The sequence below is a fragment of the Microtus oregoni genome, unplaced genomic scaffold (assembly GCF_018167655.1).
Source record: "Microtus oregoni isolate MIOR12 unplaced genomic scaffold, Mior012 000092F_000, whole genome shotgun sequence".
Classification (NCBI taxonomy): Eukaryota; Metazoa; Chordata; class Mammalia; order Rodentia; family Cricetidae; genus Microtus; species Microtus oregoni.
The window spans coordinates 1,086,352-1,109,454 of record NW_024544601.1 but is presented as its reverse complement, the minus strand read 5'-3'; the positions used below and the strand labels follow the sequence as shown (position 1 = coordinate 1,109,454).

General features: G+C 38.9%; 2 protein-coding genes and 2 pseudogenes across 2 annotated transcripts in view; 1 reads left to right on the top strand and 3 right to left on the bottom strand.

Moving 5' to 3' along the window:
- The window catches only part of LOC121442574 (cytochrome b-245 heavy chain), a 136,638-nt gene that overhangs the window by 79,424 nt on the left and 34,111 nt on the right, over window positions 1–23,103 (bottom strand). The window lies entirely within an intron of this gene.
- Window positions 4,471–4,881, top strand: LOC121442578 (annotated as a pseudogene).
- LOC121442589 lies at window positions 8,157–8,311 on the bottom strand (annotated as a pseudogene).
- The window catches only part of LOC121442575 (membrane transport protein XK), a 47,800-nt gene continuing 42,112 nt past the window's right edge, over window positions 17,416–23,103 (bottom strand). The window contains exon 3 of the mRNA XM_041644161.1: window positions 17,416–18,613. Coding sequence (XP_041500095.1) covers window positions 17,739–18,613 — 875 coding nt within the window. The 3' untranslated portion in view covers window positions 17,416–17,738. The remainder of the gene's footprint in view (window positions 18,614–23,103) is intronic.

The window sequence follows — 23,103 nt, the reverse complement described above, 5'->3', positions numbered from 1 at the left end:
CAGTAACACCTGCAGATGCAAAGCTGCAGGCTGAAAATCTCCTGTGCTACCCTCTGCTGGGAGGAGTTGAGTCCATGGGCCAGAAGAGGGGATGGTTAGCACCATCATCTACACAACGCAAATGAGGGAAGACTAAGAAAGCAGAACAGTGAGACCTCACCAGTGGCTGACTTTAGAACCAGCTGCCACCAGGAGTTGGGGGAAAGGAGGGAAGAAAAAAAAGAGAGAAAGGAGGAGGGGCAGGGAGGAGAGGAAGAGAGACAGAGACAGGAAGGAGGGAGGGAGGGAGGGAGGGAGGAAGGAGGGAGGGAGGGAGGGAGGAGGGAGGGAGAGAAGGAGGATTTGAACTTCTCTGCCCAAGAAGTTTAGGTGTTCTCTGTCATGAGGTCACATTATCTACTGTATTTGTGGTGGTTATCTTCTCACTGAAAAGAGGTCAGGGAAGTCATTCTGAAAGACCTCCTATTTTTAACCAAAGGTAACTGGTTATTTCTTTTTTCCTTAACCTTGTTTTGAAATTAGCTTATGAAGTATGAGTTTTCCTCATAGCTTTTTCATGAGCACTTAGTTTTGATTGACTCTCCCCTACCACTCTCTCTACTTCCCATCTTCCTTCGCCCATCCTTGGTTATATTCTTCCACCCCGAGTATTTTTGCTACCACTTCTGTCACATGGATATTATAACCACTCTTTTTTGCCCCATTCATGAAGCTCTTTCTGTTTTCCTGACCTCTATGCATACTCACTGTCATATACACAGATATAAACTTAGAGGCAAGGATTCCTTTATGAAAAAGAACATGGAGTATTGGTCTTTCTGGGCCTGTGTTATCTCATTCAGGATAATACTTTTCAGGTCTATCTAATTGCCTTCAAACTTTATCATTTTATTTTTCTTTACAGCTTAATAAAATTCCACTGTGCATAGGTACCATATTTTCATTATCCATTCATTAATTAATGGACATCTAGACTATTTCCATTACAACCAAGCAGTAGCAGTAACAAATATGGATGACCAAATATCTCTATAGTAGGATATAGAGTCCTTGTAGGTATATGCCCAGGACTTGTAGTGTTACATGGCGTAGTAGATCTATTTACAGCTTTTTGAGAAACATCCACCTTGACTTCCATAGTAGCTTGCCTAGTTTGCACTCCCACCAACATCTTGGCCAGCAGTTGTTGACAGCTATTTTCTTGATCTTATGACTGGGGTGAGATAAGTCTCAAAGTAGTTTCATTTACATTTCCCTGATAATTAAGGTTGTTGAACACTTTTAAAATATTCATTGGCCATTTGTATTTGTTCTTCTGAGAACTCCCTGTTCAATTTATTAGCCTAGTTTAAAAATTAGGTTATATATCCTTTAATGGGACAAGCAAGATGGCAGCAGAGTAAATCCTCAGGCAGTCTCTCCCCAGACACACCAAGTAGAACAGCTAGCTATTCACACATCAAACTAATTTCATAAGAGATAAGGAAATAAGGAAAGAGAATGTCACATCTGCTTATAGTGTAACAAACTGAAAGACTTGCAGAAGAAAACAGGAAGCAAAAATGTTTCCCCATCACTCCCTTTGCAGCCATTACTTTTCTGTTGCTTGATCAAATGTCATGACCAAAGAAACTTATGGAATAAAGAGTTTATTTGAGCCTATGGGTTCAGTCTTATGAGTTCATCATGGTAGGAATGCATGGCTGCACCTCTTAAACCTCCTCAAACAGCATGGACCAGTTACTAAGTGTTTAAACACGGAGGCTTATGTTGGAAATTTTAATTCAAATCCTTACAAATTTTCTCCATTACTAAGAAAAACCCAAAGAGAAACACTTCCCACTTGGGGGAATGAAAAATTAAGTATAGGCCTTAGACTTGAAATTCAGAATTGGGCATGTCACAGTGAAACTCTATTGGGAAAAGTCCCATGATCCCTGTTGTTAGGTTAGCAGTCTAATATTGAACCACTGTAACAGTGTATAGCAGGCAGTAGAGACTGCCCCATCCCCAACCTCAGGCAGTAGAGCGGGGAGCAGAACTCCACCAACTGAGGAAAACAGTGGGGATTCTAAGACAGGAATTTGTCTGAGAGTCCAATAGCAGACTCAATGTGAGACCAAGATTTAAGTTAAAAATGAAGGTTGTGTAGGTAGTCCAAAGCTCGGACAGCTTGCAGACTAACAATCAGATGGAAATCTATGTGCCTTGAGTTTCAACTGCTTCAGTTCTATTAATAGAGTAGTCTTGTAAACATGTCCTACACCTGAGAATGTAGCCAAGCCTCTGCGACTGATATATAAATGTGACCCAGCTTAGCATCAGCTTTTGTAGCCAGGGGACTGTCTGGACCACTCACCTCCAAGTTTGCCAGAACAGTATTCGCATACAAGAATCTTGAACTGCCCCAGGACTAATCCCAAACTATTTTGTGCATCAAGTGGGACAGATTTGTGATTTGGCCTGCATCACTGCCACCTGAGATGGCTTTGCAGCTCCTCACAACTCATGAAATTCAGCTGCAATCCATCTTAATACAAAGTACAAGCCAAGGTGACCAGGGTTCTGCCTTCAGCAACAATATATTAAGTTTAGGCAACAGTATACTGCAAGGTTTCACTCACTGAGGAGTAGCACCGAGTAATAAAGCATACAGATCTTTGCCCTGGAACTGGCTCAGCTGCTCAAGCCAAACATGGGCAGGTCTTATATCCCCCATTCACAGTTCTGCCTGAGGTTAGAACTCTGGTGCAGTTCCTGTGCTAATGTAGGGAAATAATAAAAATCCAGAGACAGATTGGGGTTCAATTTGAAGATCAGCAAAGCAAAGCAGCCAACCACTAGAGAGATCTTTTACCTCTACCAAATATTCAGACTGAAGTGGGCAAGATCCTGTCTCCACAAATCCTCAAACTTGCACTCCATTGAGTTCATGTCCCTTCCCCTTTATATTCTCTCTGTGATGTGGGATTTCCCTCTGTATGCTGTGAATGTCATTGGTTAATAAAGGAACTGCTTTGGGCCTATAACAGAACTATAGGGGAACAGAGCTAGGCAGAGAAAACTGGACTGAATGCTGGGAGAAAGAAGGGTGTAGTCAGAGAGAAGCCATGTAGCCCATCAGAGACAGACGCTGGGAACTTTAGCCAGTAAGCCACAGCCGTGTGGCGATACACAGATTAATAGAAATAGAAATGGGTTAAATTAATATGTAAGAGTTAGCCAATAAGAAGCTAGAGATAATGGGCCAAACAGTAATTTAAATAATACAGTTTCTGTGTGATTATTTCGGGGCTAAGCAGCTGGGAACAAACAAGCATCCTCCTCCTACATCTCTGCCTAGTCATATGGCTCCTGTCTCCACCTCCCTAGTGCTGGGATTAAAGACATGTGATCCCAGTGCTGAGATCACCTTTGAGGGGGCTCTCTTTCTCTTTTAGACAGATTCAATCTTGTGTAGCCCAGGGTGGCCTAGAACTCACAGAGAACCATCTGCCTCTGTCTCCAGAGTCCTGGGATTAAAGGTGTGTGCCACCACTTCCTGGCCTGTATATCTGACTAGTGTGGCCGCTTTGCCCTGTGATCCTCAGGCAAGATTTATTTATTAAAACACAAATAATATACCACTATATGCAAAGGGAACATATGCAGCCTATGTCTATTGGACTTTCATTCCATCGCCTGTGGCTGGTTCCAACAGTCATGAGTTATGACTCTAAGTAATTAGCAACTCTTTGAAGCATAGCTTTTGTTCCTAACCCATTGCTGTGCTGGTCTTGTTGAGCAGTGGTCTCAGAGATTGGCACAGCTTATAGCTTTTGTGGCCACAGGATCTTGGGGCTAATCCACAATGATTCTTAAAGGTCTCAGAGAAATTAAAACAGTTGTTTTAAGGAAACTAACTCAGTAAGCTTGAAGAAAACAGAGAAATGTGTCATTTGTAAAAAAAAAAAAAGAAACAAAAAATATAGAAGCAATTTAAAAGTCCAATAGAAGTTATTAAGATGAAAAATACATTTAGGAAAATTTAAAGTATGATATAAGATCTAAGTATAATAGACAGAAAATGTAAGTAGTATAGAATATAAGCCATTTGAAAATATAATTTGAGAAGAAAAAAGAGGAATAAATAATGCTTACTGGTACTTTGGGGGACAATACTAAGCAAATATATGTGGTACTGGGGTTTATCCGAGAAGCACTTGAGAATGCCAAAGGATCAGAAAGCTTATTTATGGATTAGAAGAATTAATATTATTTAAAAGTCCCTTACAAAAACACTTATAGTTTGAACATAATTTCTCTCAAAATTACAATGGCTTTCTTCACAGAAGAAGTAGTAGTAAAAAATCTTCTAAAACTTAATGAAACCATAAGAACTCTCAATAGTCAAAGGCATTCTGAGCAACAAGAACAAAGCAGAAGTGGCCTCCTTTCCTTTCTGCTGGGAACTGGCTGCTGGCTGTCGAAATGGGCAAGTTCATGAAACCCGGGAAACTGGTGCTCGTCCTGGCTGGACTCTACTCCGGACGCAAAGCCGTCATCGTGAAGAACATTGATGATGGCACCTCAGACCGCCCTTACAGCCATGCCCTGGTGGCTGGAATTGACCACTAACCCCGAAAAGTGACGGCAGCCATGGGCAAGAAGAAAGTCGCCAAGAGATCCAAGATCAAGTCCTTTGTGAAGGTTTATAACTACAACCCCCTGATGCCCACAAGGTACTCTGTGGACATCCCCCTGGACAAAACTGTTGTCAACAAGGATGTCTTTAGGGACCAAGCCCTGAAACGCAAGGCAAGGTGGGAAGCCAAGGTCAAATTTGAGGAACGATACAAGACAGGGAAGAACAAATGGTTTTTCCAGAAGCTTCGCTTTTAGGTATGTTTTTGTTTACATCATTAAAAGTTTAAAAAACAAAAAAAAGAACAAAGCAGGAGATATATGCTACCTGACTTTAAGAGATATTATAAAGCTATAGTAGTCAAATCCGCATTTTATTGAAATAAACACATACACACAGCACACTGGGAAAGAACAGAGAGTCTAGAAGTTAACTCATTCATCTATCACTAATTGACTTCTGACCAAAAGTGCCAAAATACACTGTGGAAAAGAAACAGCCTCTTTAACAAACGGAGTTAGAAAAACTGTATATCCACACGCATATGAATTTTGGGGCCTTAATATAAGACTTGACTTTATCAAACTACTAGAATAAAGCATATAAGGGAAATGCTTCACAATATTGAAATTGGCAAGATTTTTCAGACAAGAGTCCCTACAAAATACATACAATGAAAGCAGAAGTATATAAGTAGAATTACACCAAGTGTAAAAGCTTTAGTACAACAAAGGAAACATTCAATACAGTGCAGAGACAACCTACAGAATAAGACCTACTATATCTGACAACACTTTGATATCCAAAATATATGAGATCCTAAAAACTTCAGAGCAGTTAGAGAACCCAATGTCAAATGGGCATAGATCAAAACAGATAATTCTCAAAAGGCATAAAATGAACAACAGGTACATGAGAAAATACTCAGGATCATTAATATTCAGGAAAATGCATATCAAAACCACAATGAATCATTACTTCACTTGAATAAGAATGACTAATGCATTTTTAAAAAGATATTAAGCGTTGGCTAGGGTATGGAGAAAGGGTAACCCTCATACACTATGGTAATGTAAATTAGCTCAACCACTACGGAAAACGATATAAAAGTTTCCAAATTTAAAAAATAATAAAAAAATAAAACTACCATATGATCTAGCAATTCCACTATTGGGTATATAACCAAAGAACTAAAATCAGTACTTCAAAGAGATCTCTGCATTCTCATGTTCAAGCACTATCCACAATATTCAAGAAATGGATCTAAAAAGGCCAAGTGTAATAGTGGTATAAATGTGATAGAGGTCACTAAGAGCACTTTCTTTTTTTTTTTAAATTTATTTATTTATTAAGGATTTCTGCCTCGTCCCCGCAACCGCTTCCCATTTCCCTCCCCCTCCCCCATCAAGTCCCCCTCCCTCATCTGCTCTAAGAGCAATCAGGGTTCCCTGACCTGTGGGAAGCCCAAGGACTGCCCACCTCTATCCAGGTCTCCTAAGGTGAGCATCCAAACTGCCTAGGCTCCCACAAAGCCAGTACGTGCAGTAGGATCAAAAACCCACTGCAATTGTTCTTGAATTCTCAGTATTCCTCATTGTCCGCTATGTTCAGCTAGTCCGGATTTATCCCATGCTTTTTCAGACCTAGGCCAGCTGGCCTTGGTGAGATCCCAATAGAACATCCCCATTGTCTTAGTGTGTGGGTGCACACCTCATGGTCCTGAGTTCCTTGCTCGTGCTCCATCTCCTTCTGCTCCTGATTTGGACCTTGAGATTTCTGTCCGGTGCTCCCATGTGGGTCTCTGTCTCTGTCTCTGTCTCCTTTCATCGCCTGATGAAGGTTAATATTCATGAGGATGCCTATGTGTTTGTCTTTGGATTCACCTTCTTATTTAGCTTCTCTAGGAACATGAATTATAAGCTCAATGTCCTTTATTTATGGCTAGAAACCAAATATGAGCACTTTCTGATTGCATTTAAGACCTACTCCACAGGATGGAGCTCATGCCCTGTATTGTAAATCTAGTCAAGAACCTATGGCTGAAGAAGAGGTCATTGGCCCTAGGGGAGAACCTACTACCATTGTTTTGCTAAATGGTATCAAACTTCCCTTTAAACACATCCTTATACCCATACATTAGTGCATCTCTCAACAGTCCTTGGAAATTTTTCCCCCAGTAGATGGCAATTAACACAGAAATTCACATTCAATCAGTGTTGAGAATAAGGGACTGTGGAGTACTCAGCTCTAAATGGGACATCTTGTCATATTCCTTTCTCCAGTGACTCAGAAATCATTGCAGAAGTAGTAGCAGAAAGATTATAAAATGATAGGGCTTCATATAAGAACTCACAGTTGCTGTGACTGCATGCACAAGGTCTGTACAAGATCATGCTGGTCAATATTATATCATGGAGAGGGAGAAGTGGAGAGAGGGAGTGGGGGTATATTTGATCAAAACATCTTGTACTCATTCATTAAATTCTCTTCCCCAAATAATAATAATAATAAAAGCCTGCTCTTTTCTGAAGGTAAACAGAGGAGGAGTGGATCTAAGGAAAAGGGGAGGAGGGTTTGGGAGGAGAAGAGGGATCTGCCATTAGAATGTAATATATGAGAGAAGAATAAATTTTTTAAAAGAAAAAAATAAAAACAGGACATTATTCACCAGGCCACATGTTTGAAGTAGCTCTGTGTACTCTAACACAGACCACAGAAAGAAGCCAAGTGGCCAATTCTAAATGCCCAAGTAGTCACAATAAATAGTAATTTGGAAGAGGTAAAATTAATTTTGTTAAATGAAGACAAATTAATTTTATTAATCCCTATTATTTAGACAAGTAAATGTCAAATATTTGACTTCATCATGTCATCCAATGTAAAGGTAATCATTGTTAATATTTTTTTACTTTGTTTTAGTACAAAAATTTTAGGACATTCATGTTTTATACTTACATATTTCAATTTGAAGTAGACACATTTCATATGCTTGGCAATCATGTGGTTAGTGGCTGCCATACATGACAGACTGGCACAGACATAATAGCATTCATTAATATTAGATGTTAATATGAGTGCTACCTAAGAACATGACATTCTAACATATAATTTATTTCCCTTTGGAAAAGGGACCTTATATTGGGTCCTTAATATTGATATTGGGACCATAATAATATTTGTTTTATCCTGTAACTCCAGGCAGCTCTGTCAGTGTACAAACAGCCCTGCATACCTGAGTAGTTCTTTGGGGCTTAATAGAAACCTTGTTTATCTTTTTCCTTAAGAATCAGTTCTCCAGAGAAAGGAGAAAATAAATTCAGTGTGAATGGTAGAAAATGGGATATAAAGAAATTCCAAGGAGTTCTAAAACCTAGAAAATGAGGTCAAAATTCAGGCAGAGAAATAGAAATTTGTTTTCAATGTAACCCATAGTACTGGGTGAAAACTGTTGACCCTAGTAAGTAAAAACTGCTCTGCCTTAATATACTTCCTGGACCCTTCTTTTTTTTTTCTTTATAAATATATTTAGTAGGGGAGAAAGCAAACAGTTCTCCACTACCAGAAATTATGAAGTTGACTTTCCCACATTTGGGGACATCACGGAGTTCATTCAACACAACTGGAGTGCAATGAATAAGCCTTCCCCTGGGGAAACCATCCTCATGATCATGGTATCACTGCTGCTGTTCCTGGACCCTATCCATACTTTAATAAAGACAAGTTCAGAGTCAAGATCAGATTTCCACTGCAGGATTCGGTGACATTAGGCCTTTTACAGGTGGAAGATTTGCCCTCTGGTAGAAGTGGCTGAACCCATTTTTCCACTAATCTTGTAAATCCAAATATTGACAGAAGAAATCCATACATGAAATACTTACAGAAAATATTTTTAAGAAGATATTTCCTTCTATCCTTTTAAACACTGGAATGTCTTGACTCTTTCTAAAGCATGGGAAAGAACCCTTTCACATGTGTCAAACCAGCTAACTAGAAGTCCACAAGGAGTTAGATGAAACAATAAAGCATTTTACTTCTTTCTTGCAATAAATTATTGATCTTAGGGACACTAAAGGGAGAGACTAATGGTCTAGATGGGTAGTGAATTATTTTGGAGCCTGTGAGCTGATACTAAAATATGGCCATATAGTTCCTTAAGTAAACTGTGTTTTTCCACAGTGAGGGCTTTTAGTAGACAGACGATCCCAACAAAGAAATTGCCTCATAGAATACTGAGACTGAACAAGCATGTGATCAAACCGGACTCTCTGAATGTGGCTGACAACGGGGGCTGACTGAGAAGTCAATGACAATGGCACTGGGTTGTGATCCTACTGCATGTACTGGCTTTTTGGGAGCCTAGTGTGTTTGGATGCTCACCTTCCTAGACCTGGATGGAGCGGGGAGGGCCTTAGACTTCCCACAGGGCAGGGTACCCTGACTTTTCTTAGGACTGGAGAGGGAGAGGGGTGGGAGATGGGGAAGGGGGAGGGAAATAGGAGGAGGGAAGGAGGTGGAAATTTTTAATAAATAAATTAAAAAGAAAAAAGAATAATAGTCCTATAGTTTCAATCACAGTGAATGTCTTTTAAAATAACTTATTTTTATTTTGTGTGCACTTTTCAGAGTGTTTTGCCTGCATGTACATCTGTGAGGGTGTTGGATCCCCGGAACTGGAGTTACAGACAGTTGTGAGCTGCCGTGTAAGTGCTGGAATTGAACCTGGGAAGAGCAGTCAGTGCTCCCAACCACTGAGCCATCTCTCCAGCCTCACAGTGAGTATCTCTTTAAGTTTACCTGACATGGTAGTGGTTCTGTTTTCAATTTGTAATTCTTGCTTCTGCTGTAGGCTGGGAGGACCATGCTGATTACTCTGACTAGAGTGACTACTGTCACAACAGCATCCCCATTGGCTTGAAAATAATTGTACATGTGTGTGCTAGATCCTTCTAGTTACTAGAGAGGATGGCAATTCTGTCACTCCATTTAAGAAAGTCCTCTTGGTTGGGGAAGGCAACAGCAGAATGCCCTTCTCAGTGCTATCGTGGTGGTAGTTGAGGAGGTCTTGAAACCATTCTGAAATAGAAATTTTACATCCCATTTTATTTCTTGAGTCCTGTCACTCACTACTAAAACTCACTCATTAGCTGTAGACTTGAGGCAATTAAGATAAGAAGCAAACTGATAAGAAACTAAACCAGTATGCATAATGCAAATATATAAAAAGGATGGTATTACCAGCATTCTAGGAAGTAGGCTAATCAGGATTCAATCAGAAACTCATCATTAGGAGAGAAAATTAATTCAGAATGGGAGGCAGAGAGGGAGGAAAAGTACACCCAGAATTTTCAAATCTGCCTCCACATATCTTTTCTTTGGAGAGCAGCAAACCCTGAAATTCCTCTCCTGCACAAAGTGTTGGCATACTGTAGTCACTGCCAAAAGCTTCTCATCATCTGCTGTAGTCATGCTGCTGTTGTCCATGCCTCAAAGCTAGTCCTGCTTCCAAACCCCGCTCAAACCAGCACTGCTGAACCTGATAATTTGCATAGAAAATACCATGAGGTAATATGTAAAGGCCTTTCCCAGCAGGTATGCCCAACCATTTGACATAAAATAGCACTGTCATCTACGAAGTTCATGCTTGAGAGCTATGCAATTAATTTAAAAAGATTGCAAAAACCCTCCTCGTTATGTTTTGAGGAAGTGTTGGGTCTCCTGAATGGGTAACTTTGCGGCATATGATGAACAAGTTGGACACACCTGTGTTCTACAGAATGGCTCTGCACAACAGGAACCTCATCTACCAGGGTTTGTGGTATACTGTGAAAGAAGGGGTTCAAGGTTTCTGAGTGTGTGCTTAATATACCAAGTTTTGCTGCTATGAAGTACCTTTTCCTGAACAAGAAAACCTGCTAAGAACATTATTCATTTAATTACCACATGTAATTGGCATGTCTGAGTGCTTTTTCAGTTGCAAAGACATTCATAAAATATATATCCCCTTAAACTATAGTTAGATACGAGAAGGACTTTCTAGTATTCTATTGCCAGGTCACTACAGATAGTGACAGTGTACTGTGCATTACAAAATAGCTAGGGAAAAACGATTGTGAATGCTTTCACCAGAAGGAAATGACAAATGTTTGAGGAGGTAGACCTAGTTATTTCTAATATGAACATTACACAGTGGATACATGGATTAAAATATCACACACCTCCCCATAAATATGTATAATATTTTGTCTCATTATGCATCCCTGGCTAGTCTGGGATTCATTATTTAGACTAGAGTTTGCCTCTGCCTCAAGTGTCTGACATTAAAGACAGTCTGTATAACTTTTGTTACTTAGAAAAAAACTCACCTTCTTTAAGAGGGACACAGAGAAGTGTGGCCATAGAGGAATATCTACTGCCCTCACCTCATTCCTCATCTTTTTATAAGAAAGCACATTTTATTGAAAATAAATCTGTTTTCATACAATATATTCAGATCAGATTCCTTTTCCCCAACTCCCTACCAGATCCTCACCATCTCCACACCCTCCCAACTCCACTCCCTTTCTTTTTCTCTTTAGAAAAAAACCCCACAAAAACAGAAAACACACACAACACACACACACAAATACTCACATATGACCAGAACCTATAAAAACAGAAAATTGGAAGCTAAAATATTCAGGCAAAAAACAAAGAAGACAAAAAACAAAATATCAAAACAAAGTAATATAAAACAAAATGTCTACAAAAATACCACTAAGTTTGTTTGTGTTGTCATATACAAAGCATAGGTGGAGGCTACTGAGAGGGTTGCTGCACCCAGAACGGATGAGGGCTACCCTCTAACTTCATATATGGAGCCCCGCTTTTGTCTGCCCCAAAACACATACACAATGTGTGTGTGTGTGTGTATAGATATAGATATATAAACATATACTCTAGACCCTCCCCCAGGAGACAAGCAAACTTGCCAGTTTGTAGGGAGCAGTAAAAACTCAGTTGGGGTTGGAGGAGGGGTGAAAACTGTAAACAAGCCTAGCTAGGAAGTATAAATCCTAATCTCTGGCCTCAATCTTTGGAGGCCCTGTCCCTAGCACACCAAAGCTTGACCCCCTCCCTCGGGGGAGGGGTAAGACAGCCCCGCCCCTGTGCCTCACAAACTTTGACCCCTCCCTCAAGACAGCCCCTACCCAATGCTCACCAAACCTTGAATCCGCCCCCAAGGAGGGGTAAGACAGCTCCGCCCCTGTGCCTGCCAAAGCTTGACCCCTCCCCCAAAGACAGGCAAGACAGCCCGCCAAAACTTGATCCGTCCGCAAGGAGGGACGAGAGCCCCGCCCCTGTGCATGAATAAACTTGACCCCTCCCCTAAGGAGGTGCAAGACAGCCCTGGTCCAGTACCTGCTAAACCTTGACCCCTCCCTCAAGGAGGGGCAAGACAGCCCCACCCAGGTGCCTGACAAAACTTGACTCCTCCCCCAATGAAGGGGAAGACAGCCCCACCCCTGTACCTTACAAAACTTGGCCACTCCCCCAAGGAGGAGCAAGACAGCCCCGCCCCTGAATCTGCTAAACCTTGACCCTTCCCTCAAGGAGGGGCAAGACAGCCCAACCCCTGTGCCTGTCAACCTGCCAATTCTTTACCCCTTCCCCAGTCTATTTAAACTGCTCCCCTGAAAGTCTCCATGTGCCTTCCCAGTCTCCTCTCCTCTCCCCTTACCCCCAGTCTCATTTGCTGCTTTCTCATTTCCCTTGCTGCCGCCCGAGAGTGCAGAAATCCCATTAAACCTTGGCATTCTTTAATTCGGCTCGTCATTTGGCTTGATTGGGATTTTTGTTAGAAAAATTCCTAACAGGAAGTTTCTTGTTTGTTTGTCTTTTGCAAGGGGCAAAGCTAAATTCCCTAAGATGGCAGCTTCTTGGTATGGAGAACAGTCAGTCACCATAGACCCCAAAATTTAAAAAGAAAAGAATTACCATATGATTTTTCTGGAAATAATAAATAAATAGCCAAATAAATAAAATCAAGATGTTTAAAAAAACAACTGCACTTCCATTTCTATCAACACAAACAAATCTATAGGACATAATATCAATCAAAAGCCAGACAGAAGAACAAATACTTTTTGGAGGTACTTACATGAAGTATCTAAAATAATCAGACTCATAAACACAGACAGATAGTGGTTGCCAATAGCTAGGGGACAAACCATTGTTGTTATATGGGTATGATAGTTCAACTTTATACTGTGTAAATTCTAGAGATCTGCTATACAACATTGTGCATAATTTTTTTAAAAGATTATTATGAACTTTAAGAGGGTAGTTTTCTTGTTGTGTTCTGCCAAAAAAGAAAAATAAGCAATAAAAATGAAACACTGGTAATATGAGCAATGGGGTCAAGACCATGATGGGGACATCCACTGAAACAGTTTACCTGAGCTAATGGGAGCTCACCAACTCCAGCCAGCCAGTTGGGGAACCAGTAGTATAGGTCAAAATTAGGCCCTCTGAATGTAGGTGACAGTTGGGTGGCTGGGGCAGACTGTGGGGCCACTGATATTGAGACCAGGATCTATCTCTACTGCTTGTACTGGCTTTTTGGAACCCATTCTCTTCAGAGGGATACCATGCTCAGCCTAGATATAGTGGGAAGGGCCTTGGTCCTTCAACAAAGCAATGTGCTAGAGTTTGTTGATTTCCCATGGGAAGCTTTATTCTCTCTGAGGAGTGGATGGGGGTAGGGTGGTGGGGAAAGTGAAGGGAGTGGGAGGAGGGGAGGGAGTGGGAACTGGGATTGGTATGTAAAATGAGAAAAGATAGTTTCTTAAAAAATAAAAATGAAACACAATGAAGCTTTTTGAGGTGTGGCATCTTGCCTATGGTGATAATATCATGAGTGTTTGCAAATGTCTAAACTCATTAAACTGTTCAAATTCAATATGTGTGTTTTTGTGGAGCAATTATACTTCAATGAAGCTATTTTTTTTTAAAGGAAACCATCCTATGGCTATGTTTGCAAACTGAAAGGACACCTTCAGCAGCAAAGGAATTATTAAAAAACAGCCCATATCTAGCTCATGTTCTGCAATGACCCCTTTTAATGTGTGATTTTTTCCAAACACGGAAGCAATTCATTTTGATTTTATAAACATAATATTTATATAATGTTCACAAAAAGCTAAAGCCATCCTCATATTTCATATTTATGAATCACCATAACACTCATGTTTATCTAGAACTTATGTATATATATATTTATGATATACAAGTACCATATATTAATTTTATATATAAAGTATGAAATATAGATCACATTTGTCTTTGTGTCATATACAACAACAGACAATTTAGCAGAATCTTAGTAACAGTACCCAGCATCATGGCTTCAAAAAATTGAGCAAATTCATACACAAAAAGCAGTGTTTTCATGAACAGCTGCTGTATTGTAAGGCTCAATGTTAGCATTCTTAAATTTCTCATGCTATGGCAGGAATTTCCATCTTACATTAAAATATATAATCATAACAAACCATTTTCAAATTTGTCTTTCAAATGGGCCTTAAATTTTAAGTCACTTGAGGACTATACAAGAAATAAAATGCAAGAACTTTTTTTAAAAATTAATTTATTATATGAGGAAACATAAACAATATTTGAGCCAGTGACTCAGAGAAGCACTCCACAAAAGTTCATATCCACAATCTACTGGCTGAGATGTACTGGCACATACGACCATATTAATGTTGTAAGATTGATCTCAAGGAAATGCTGTGTTGTCAAGACAATTGATGCTAATGCTTATTTTCCCATTTACAACATTGAACAGATTACATTCACATTTAATTAATGATTTCAATAAGCCATTTAAGTTGTACTGTACAATCATCTAAAGATGCTGTTACATTCTTTATGAAATATAATATCAAGACAATAAACTTACTTGCCACTAGAAGCAGTTTCTCGGATCCATTGGGTCTTTTTTTCCCTGCCAAGTACTAAGGACTTTGGGCGATTTTTAAAATACTCATTGCATATATTAATTGTGTGTGAGAGAGAGAGGCAGGGGTGGGGGGAGAGAGACAGAGAACCTGTGTGTGAATGCCATGGTGTGCCTGTGGAAATCAGACAACTTGTAAAAATTATTTCTCTCCTTGCACCATGTAGGTCCCAAGGATGGAACTCAGGGTGTTGGGTTTAGTGGCAAGTACCTTTCCCTGCTGAGCCATTTCACACACTATGAGCACTAAATTTTGTAATCAACTGATGGTAAGAGAGGGCAGTTACAAAGAAGAACAATAACCTATATGTTCACTCAAAACACTGACATGGATGAAACTACTTACTTCCGTTCAGACAGTAAATAAAAAAACAGAACACAAACAATAGCCTGTTTATTGACTTGAATAATATAATAATTCTTTAAAGGTATTTTGAAAATATTTTAAAAATATTTTTGTATCTATTACTTAATAAAATCTTTCCAACAGGTTAGTGAGGTAAGTTGGACAAGTATATCATCTTAATCTGGTGAGGGAGGAAACTGAGGCATAGAGTAATTAAGTAAACTTGGGACTGTAGTAGGAAAATGCCTATATGCCAAGAGACCGAAATGATATCTAATTTGCTAGAAAAGAAAAATCATTCTTTATAAAGCTTGAGCTGGGTCTTCAGTGACAGTTTATCACTGTTAGTTTTGTTTGAGGTCATTCAAGATGCTTACCAACTGTCTAAAGTAAAGGGGCTTATAATATATTTTAAAATTAAGAATTAAAAATATTTTAAGTCATGTTTCCAAACCAGGCTGGAAAAATACAAGTGTCCTTACCCTTGTCTAATTCTGAACCTCCTAGAAAGTGAAAGCTGGTGGCCGACTCGAGCCTCGGTCACAAGGCATAACCTAAAATTGGGAAAGGGTAGCAGTGCCTCTCCCACCCGTCACTGCGGATCTTCAGGGAAGGTGCTCTTTCACATTCAAGAGGGAAGCCATATGGCATCTGGAAACATAACGAAGCGATTTGACAAAAAGCATTTGGAAATGCTTAGGAGCAGTCTTCTAATCTCTTGTCATTTTCAACACCTTAAATTATGAAGTAACCAAAACAAGAGTGCTTTACCACCTTAGCTTTGGTTTACCTGTAGTTGTTATATATTTTCAAAGGCAATTTCCCCTGTATTACAGTTTTGTACCTCTGAATATGAAAAGTACAAAGCACAGAGAAATATCTGTTCTATAAAGTATCATTTTGATGATATATGCTAACTTTATCTAGTCCTATTAAAGACAGGAAAAGTGGCACATGGGTCAACAGAAAACAGACAATCTTAAGTTTCATTTTTATAACTTAAAAGTAGTCAAAATGGATGTACTGCCTGTGGATTCTCATAGACTTACACTATAAATACCATGAGAATTACAAACGAGAAAATATACTTCATCAAAGTAAAATGAATGTTCTACAGTGTAGGACCTTAATGATATATGTGCATATAAAATGGTATAAATATTACAGTGTGAATGACATGTCAAAGAATATTTACTGTTTTATGAATCCTCTAGTATAGCAAAATTTTTTTACCAAATTAATTTTCATGTTTATGAAATTATTCACCAATGTGATAAAAAGGGTTAAAAAGCAAATTATTACTAGTATGATAGCCAGATAAATGTGGTCAGAAAAATAAATGTCTGCTCTGTCTCACAGAATCCATAAATGAAGTAAATGTCTGCTCTGTCTCACAGAATCCATAAATGAAGTAAATGTCTGCTCTGTCTCACAGAATCCATAAATGAAGGTATCTTTAAAAAATTCTTAAATTTTGCAACAACTCTCATTTTAAATTGGTGTAAACTTTATAACCATGTCTTTCTAGACATTTCACTGTCCAAATTTTAGTGGTACAAATAACAGCACTGCTTACAGGCATTGTCAGAAGATTAGTGACAATATTCACCCAACTCTTAAAACGGAAACAAATAGCTGCAGATTAAAGAGAAATTACACACAAGAGAAAATGAAGAGCTTATTAAAATTAACTGATAATGATGTCAAGTCAAAATGCATTTCCTGAAGAAGATCTTCCGCTTATCTCACTCCTTCCTATAACTACGGGTGGTAGTGAGGAAAACATTCCTTTCTCTTCAAATCATGAAAACTAAGACATCCTATATACTGGAATTGGGAAAGAAACTTCTATGGGGCTTTCTAGAAACAACAGCAAGTGAACTGAGGTAAGTCTTGTTAAAAATTCCCTGGCAGACGAGAAAAGGGGCAATAGGAATGAAAACTATTATTTTATTCTTTTTAAAATATTAATCTTAGCAAATTCTACTAGAAATTTCCCAGAATTATAGGACAAGACTGACTTATGAGGAGAACTGAGCCTACCTTCTAACCAATGAATATCTTCAGACATTTGGAGAAGTTAACAGTTCTATCTGTATAAACTTCCATCATTTTTGATGTTCTAATAACTGTCCCAGTCCATCCTGATCCCTAATTTCTTCAACATGTGGAATGAAACTCAGCTTTCCTAAATAACTGTACCAATGGATCACAGGGAATAAAGTCCCCAAATCTAGGCATGCCAGAGTGGCTACAGCTGGTTATGTATAAAAAGTCTTAATGAGGTGAAAATGGAATACACTGATAAAACAAACTTAAACAGCTCTCCCTGTAAGTTATGATAGGAATGAGGTTGAAAAATCCCTAGTAACCTATTATGACTATCACGGTGACTTTTGTATAAAGCTATATTCAGTATTAGTAAAGGATCAGGCTACTGAGACATTGTAGAAAACAAGCCTTTCTCTTTATTATATCCGATGAATATGACCAGCTCAACTGAAACTTCAGGTATACTGTGTCAATGAAATGGCCAGTAAGGCCTGTAAGAATGTAACAGAGTCAACTGTGAAACAAACTGTGGGGTAGTAGGCTTCCCCCTGCCTTCCATAGCTACCTCGAATCAAAGAGCTCTATAAAAGGCCGTAGCTCACAAGGAATTGGCAGCTAATTCCCTGCCTTATCCCCTGTGTGGGGCTCATTACTTGTATGAAGAATAGTTATTAACCCAGAACACAATATCCCTTTCTTGTAAGACACTTCAGGTTCCATTAAGCAGAGTACAGATCAACAGCACTCCACATCTCAGTGGTCTCAGGACTTAGTCTACTGGTAGAAGGTGTTACATCTTGACCTTGATCTTCATCTTGATCTTCATCTTGACCTTGATCTTGATCTGTGGATGACTTTAAGTCCGTGTCTACACTTACTACTGGTTCAGAGGATTTTCTCCTCACACAGGACCAGCAGACACACCTGAGACATGACCTAAAGCTTTCAGAAACACTGGAAGAGAAGAGCTTTTTGCAAGGGTGAAAAAACTGATAGAACACAAGCATGAACAGAATGCCTGTGCAGTATGCAATGAGTAGCTGCAGAATCAACAGAGGCGCACAAACATACATGTATATGTCAGTTTTGAAAAAATACCACAGGAGCAGGAGGACAGAATTCTCAATGAATCTCATCATGTAGTAAATTAGCAGTCGGTACCAATTCTGGGATTTGCTGATGAGGTCAGGACTGTCGATCTTGAGCTGTACAGCTGACCAGCAGAACATGTTGATACCAGCGTAGAGTAAAGTGAGGAAACACAGTACAATGGTGGTACCCACTCTACTCAGGGCCTTCTCAATGTTCTCGGGGAACGGGGAGCCACTGCACCAGAAGAGGATCCAGGGATATAAGAAGAAACTGAAGAAGTTGACAAGTATGACTGCCACCACCCAGATCTTCAGGACAGAGGTAAAGAGGACCAGGACAATGACCCGAGTGGCAATCTCAAAGCTTCTCCAAAGGAAGATACAGACATAGGCCAGGGGTTTGACTTTGACCTCGTACTCATCATACTTGATTTTGATGGCTAAGATGTTGCAACGTAAGGCTCCATATACAATGGACAACAGGGACAAGGACATGATGATGCCTGAAGAGAGAAGAGAAAGAGCACAGTCAAACCTCACCTCCACCAGGAATCGTATGGCCAATGTTCTGCTATCTCCCACCCACAGGCCTTGAATTCCTCTGTATTACATATGCAGGCTAACTTCCACCTGTTGATATCTGAAGACTGCCTGAGGACTTTTTCCAGACTCACACAGGACTGCTATAAACATATTCCTGTTAGGCTGAAGCACTAGGGAATTAAAGTGCATGGGTGACCCCCTCAATAACTCAGTTCCACCTACAGTAAGAGCTAGTTTCCTAACCTGTTAAATAGAGTAAGTGTGTATGCCCATAAGGTTAACTTCTAGTCACCAACTGTGATTTTTATCTCATCCTTTTCCATCCCTCAGTTTTCTCTCATTACACATTCCCTTCAGTGTTGTTAGACATTCCCTTCAAATGCATGCCTCAGCTCCTTAGGGTTTGCCTCAGAGGCAATTCAGACTGAAACTTATTCCTGATGCCGATCTTGATCAATGAAAATATGAAGAGTCCTTTACAAAATGTGTTGATTTTGTCAGTTGTTCTATTAATTTCCTCTTGCCGTTTTAAAAAATACTTATTTTATTTATATGCATGCCTGATTGGTGGTTCCAAAAGACGCCAGAAGGAGGCACCAGATCCTTTGGAGTTGGAGTTACAAGTACTCAAAAGCCACATGACGAGGGCAATGAGATCTGAACGCTGATCCTCTGAAATAGAATGTTTATAACTGCTGAGTACTACACCTCCAGCCCCTGATATGATGTGGGAGTGTCATATATCAATCTGTTGATTTCATTGGTTAAGCAATAAAGAAACTGCTAGGCCCATTTGATAAGCCCACCCTTAGGTGGGTGGAGTAAACAGAACAGAAGGCTGGGAGAAAGAAGCTGAGTCAGTGAGTCGCCATGATTCTCACACTCCAGACAGACGCAGGTTAAGATCATTCCTGGTAAGCCACCTCGTGGGCTACAGCAGATTATTAGAAATGGGCTAGTCCAGGTGCGAGAGCTAGCCTAGAAGAGGCTAGATAGAAATGGGCCAAGTGGTGTTTAAAAGAATACAGTTTCTGTGTAATTATTTCGGGTAAAGCTAGCCGTGAGGGCGGCCGGGTAACGGGGACGCAGCCCGCCGCTCTTATTATTACTACACTGATATATCTTCTTGATGTCCCTCAGCACATCCCAGTAGTACGCACATAAACGGAAGGCACTCATTAATAATTTACTCAAGATGTTTGCTCTACCCTAGACTGTTTTAGATGCTTACTATAGAAATTCAGTTAGAGTGCTGAAAAAGGAACAAATCTTGCTCCTAAGAGTTAACCTGCTTTTAACTGAAAGATTTTTTTTTCAAGACAGGGTTTCTCTGTGTAGCTTTGGAGTCTGTCCTGGAACTCACTCTGTAGATCAGGCTGGCCTTGCACTCACTGAGATTTGCCTGCCTCTGCTTCCCAAGGGCTGGGATTGAAGGTGTGCGCCACTACCACCCAGCAAACTAAAAGGTGTCTTTACAGATGTCTCAGATCTAGATGTTTATTTCCTAAAATGGCCTATAGTAAATGGGTAAATCCATTACTTATAAACAGTGGCAGTTTGAGATCACAGGATGTGGCCCATTTAAATGGAGCATCATATAATGTTCCACATTACTATACTATCTGCCTTGAGCTCTATTATCTAATAAATATACAACCACTAAGACTCATGGGTACAGAGTGTGGTCAAACCAGAAATGCAATGACTTATTACAGGATGCTACCACCCGCACCCATTAGCATGAGGAGGAATGAAAGGCTATGTGTAGTATGAAGGAGCGGGCTGCGTCCTGCCACCTGCTAGCTTAACCCCCTAAATAACCACAAAGAAATTGTACTAAATTAATTACTGCTTGGCCCATAAGCTCTAGCCTCTTATTGGCTAACTCTCACATCTTGATTTAACCCATTTCTAGTAATCTGTATATCACCACAAGATCGTGGCTTACCAGGAAAGATTCTAATCTATGTCTGTCTCAGGCAGGAGATTCATGGCATCTCTCTGACTCTGCTTTCTTCCTCCCAGAATTCTGTTCTGTCTTCCCCACCTACCTGAGTTCCACCCTATCAACTAGGCCAAGGCAATTTCTTTGAAAACAACAGAAATACAGAAGGGCCTCCTACACCAGCTATGAATTAGGAACCATGAATCTGGCTCTTGGTTTGATTTTTGCCACATCAATCTACACTGGGAAAATGGCAACCTCCCCATCTTCTATTTTCTCATCCATAAAATGGAAATGATAATACCTTTCATGTTGATTCTTCTTTTTTTAAAAGGTCTTGATATATTCTTATTTATTTTAGAGCAGCTTTAGGTTTGTGGCGAAATTGAACAGAAGGAACAAAGAGTTCCCCAAAACCTTCAACCCACACAGATGCCCAGTCTCAATCATTATCTTTATCACCCTGCAGAACAGTGCATACACCACAACTGATGAACCTATACAGACACATCGTTATCACTGAAAGTGCAGTTAACATTAGGTCTTACTCTTGTACATCCTATAGATTTGGGTAAATTCATAATACATGCCTAAGACATTGTAGAGAGGTCTCATTGCCCTAAATATCATCAATTCTTTGTACAGTTATCCTTCCATCCTCTGAACTGATCTTTTTACTGCATTCATAGTTTCTACATTTTCCAGAAAGTCATATGATTGGAATCACATATTATGTTGGCTTTTCAGATTAATTTCTTTCACTAGTTATGTTTTCTCTACTATATAGATATCAAGTGAGCTTGACAGCTCACTTATTTTTAGTGGAGAATAATATTCCATTATCTAGTATGCTAGTTTATTCAACTATCAACTCAAGCATATTTTGGTTATTTCTAAGTCATAGCAATTATAAATAATGTTACTATAAGTACCCACATGCAGGCTTTGGTGTGGGCATCAACTTTTCATCTCCTTTAGAAGAAATACAAATGTAGTGACTGCTGGATCACAGTGGTGATCTCATTTTGTATTTCAACCGAAAATGAAAGAGAATGCATCTGTTTCTCTGGAGCCCCAGCAGCACCTGGGGTTGTCAATGTTCTCAATAGTAGCTAGTATACCTAAAGTGTGCTGGAATATAAAATTTTAATTGAAAGAAAACTGAAATTATCAATTCTTTTTTTTTTAACGATATTACGTTTACAAACCCATCACCAAACCTCAGACCCTTGAGATTCTCCCATACTATCTTCTAACATTTATACCATTTTATACTTTACATTTAGGTTTGTTACCTATTTTGAGTTTATAAAGAGTGAAAGTTCTGTGTTTAGTCACATTTTGCAGCTATTCTATGGGTGTATTTTATGGAAAATATGCAGTTATTCTAGGAGCAATTGTTGAAAATATTATTTTCCTATTGTATAGTCAGTCTTTGCTCTTTTGTTGAAGATCAAATAATGTAGAGTCTAAGGGGATCGATTTCTGGATAATATATTCAGTTCAACTGATCTATTATGCTACTCTTTTGCCATTACTATATCTCCTTAAGTACAATACCCATACCTGCCTCTTAGAATGCACATCATTTATTTCCACATATGTACTAAAATTACCTCTATCTAAATGATACATAAAGGAAGGTAGTGAGATTTCTCAGTAGGTAAGGATGCATACTGCTAAACCTGACAACCTGAGTTTGACTCCTGGGACCCTTACAGTTGAAAAAAAAAACCCAACTTTGTCCAAGTTGTCCTCTGACCTACATATACATATCACAGCATGAATGTGAATATACACATACACACAAAAAATTAATTGAAATGATACATGACAAGAAAGTTCTCCTTAAATTCTGAGTTCATATATATATATATGTATATATATATATTATTTTAATTAGATGGACCTAAAGACTCATATGCCTTAGTTTTTAATTTCCCAAAAGAAGCTTAATTTTACTGAAAGTATCAATTTTATTCAGTTTTTGAGACTGGTTTTAGTTACTATCATTCACTGGAAAGACTGACATCTACTAATAATATGTAAAAACTACAAACTTTTCATAATCATAACAGACTAGGAATTAATTGGACTGAGTTATTTATCTTGAGAGGCTAGTACAGTTAACATTGTAATGTCAAATATTCATGAAGAAATTTCCATATGTATGGTTATAGATTCCCACATCCTAAGGATCTAGTATTGAAGCCTTTTCTTTTACTACTTAACATTTTCCACTATAAAATACTATATATGCAAAAAAGCTAGTCATCATAGTTAGAATGTAAATTATACAATTCTACATATAGTTATTTATGTTAAATTTATGATATTTTATCTGAAATATGCATTGTAATAAACAAGATAAGAATTCTAATAATTTCCTGAATCTACTATATGTTATTTCTCTGTTATGTAATTGCTGTCTGAAGACTCCAACTTTTGTTTGTTTGTTTGTTTTGTTTGTTTTTTATTGATTTTTACTAAGCTGTACATTTTCCT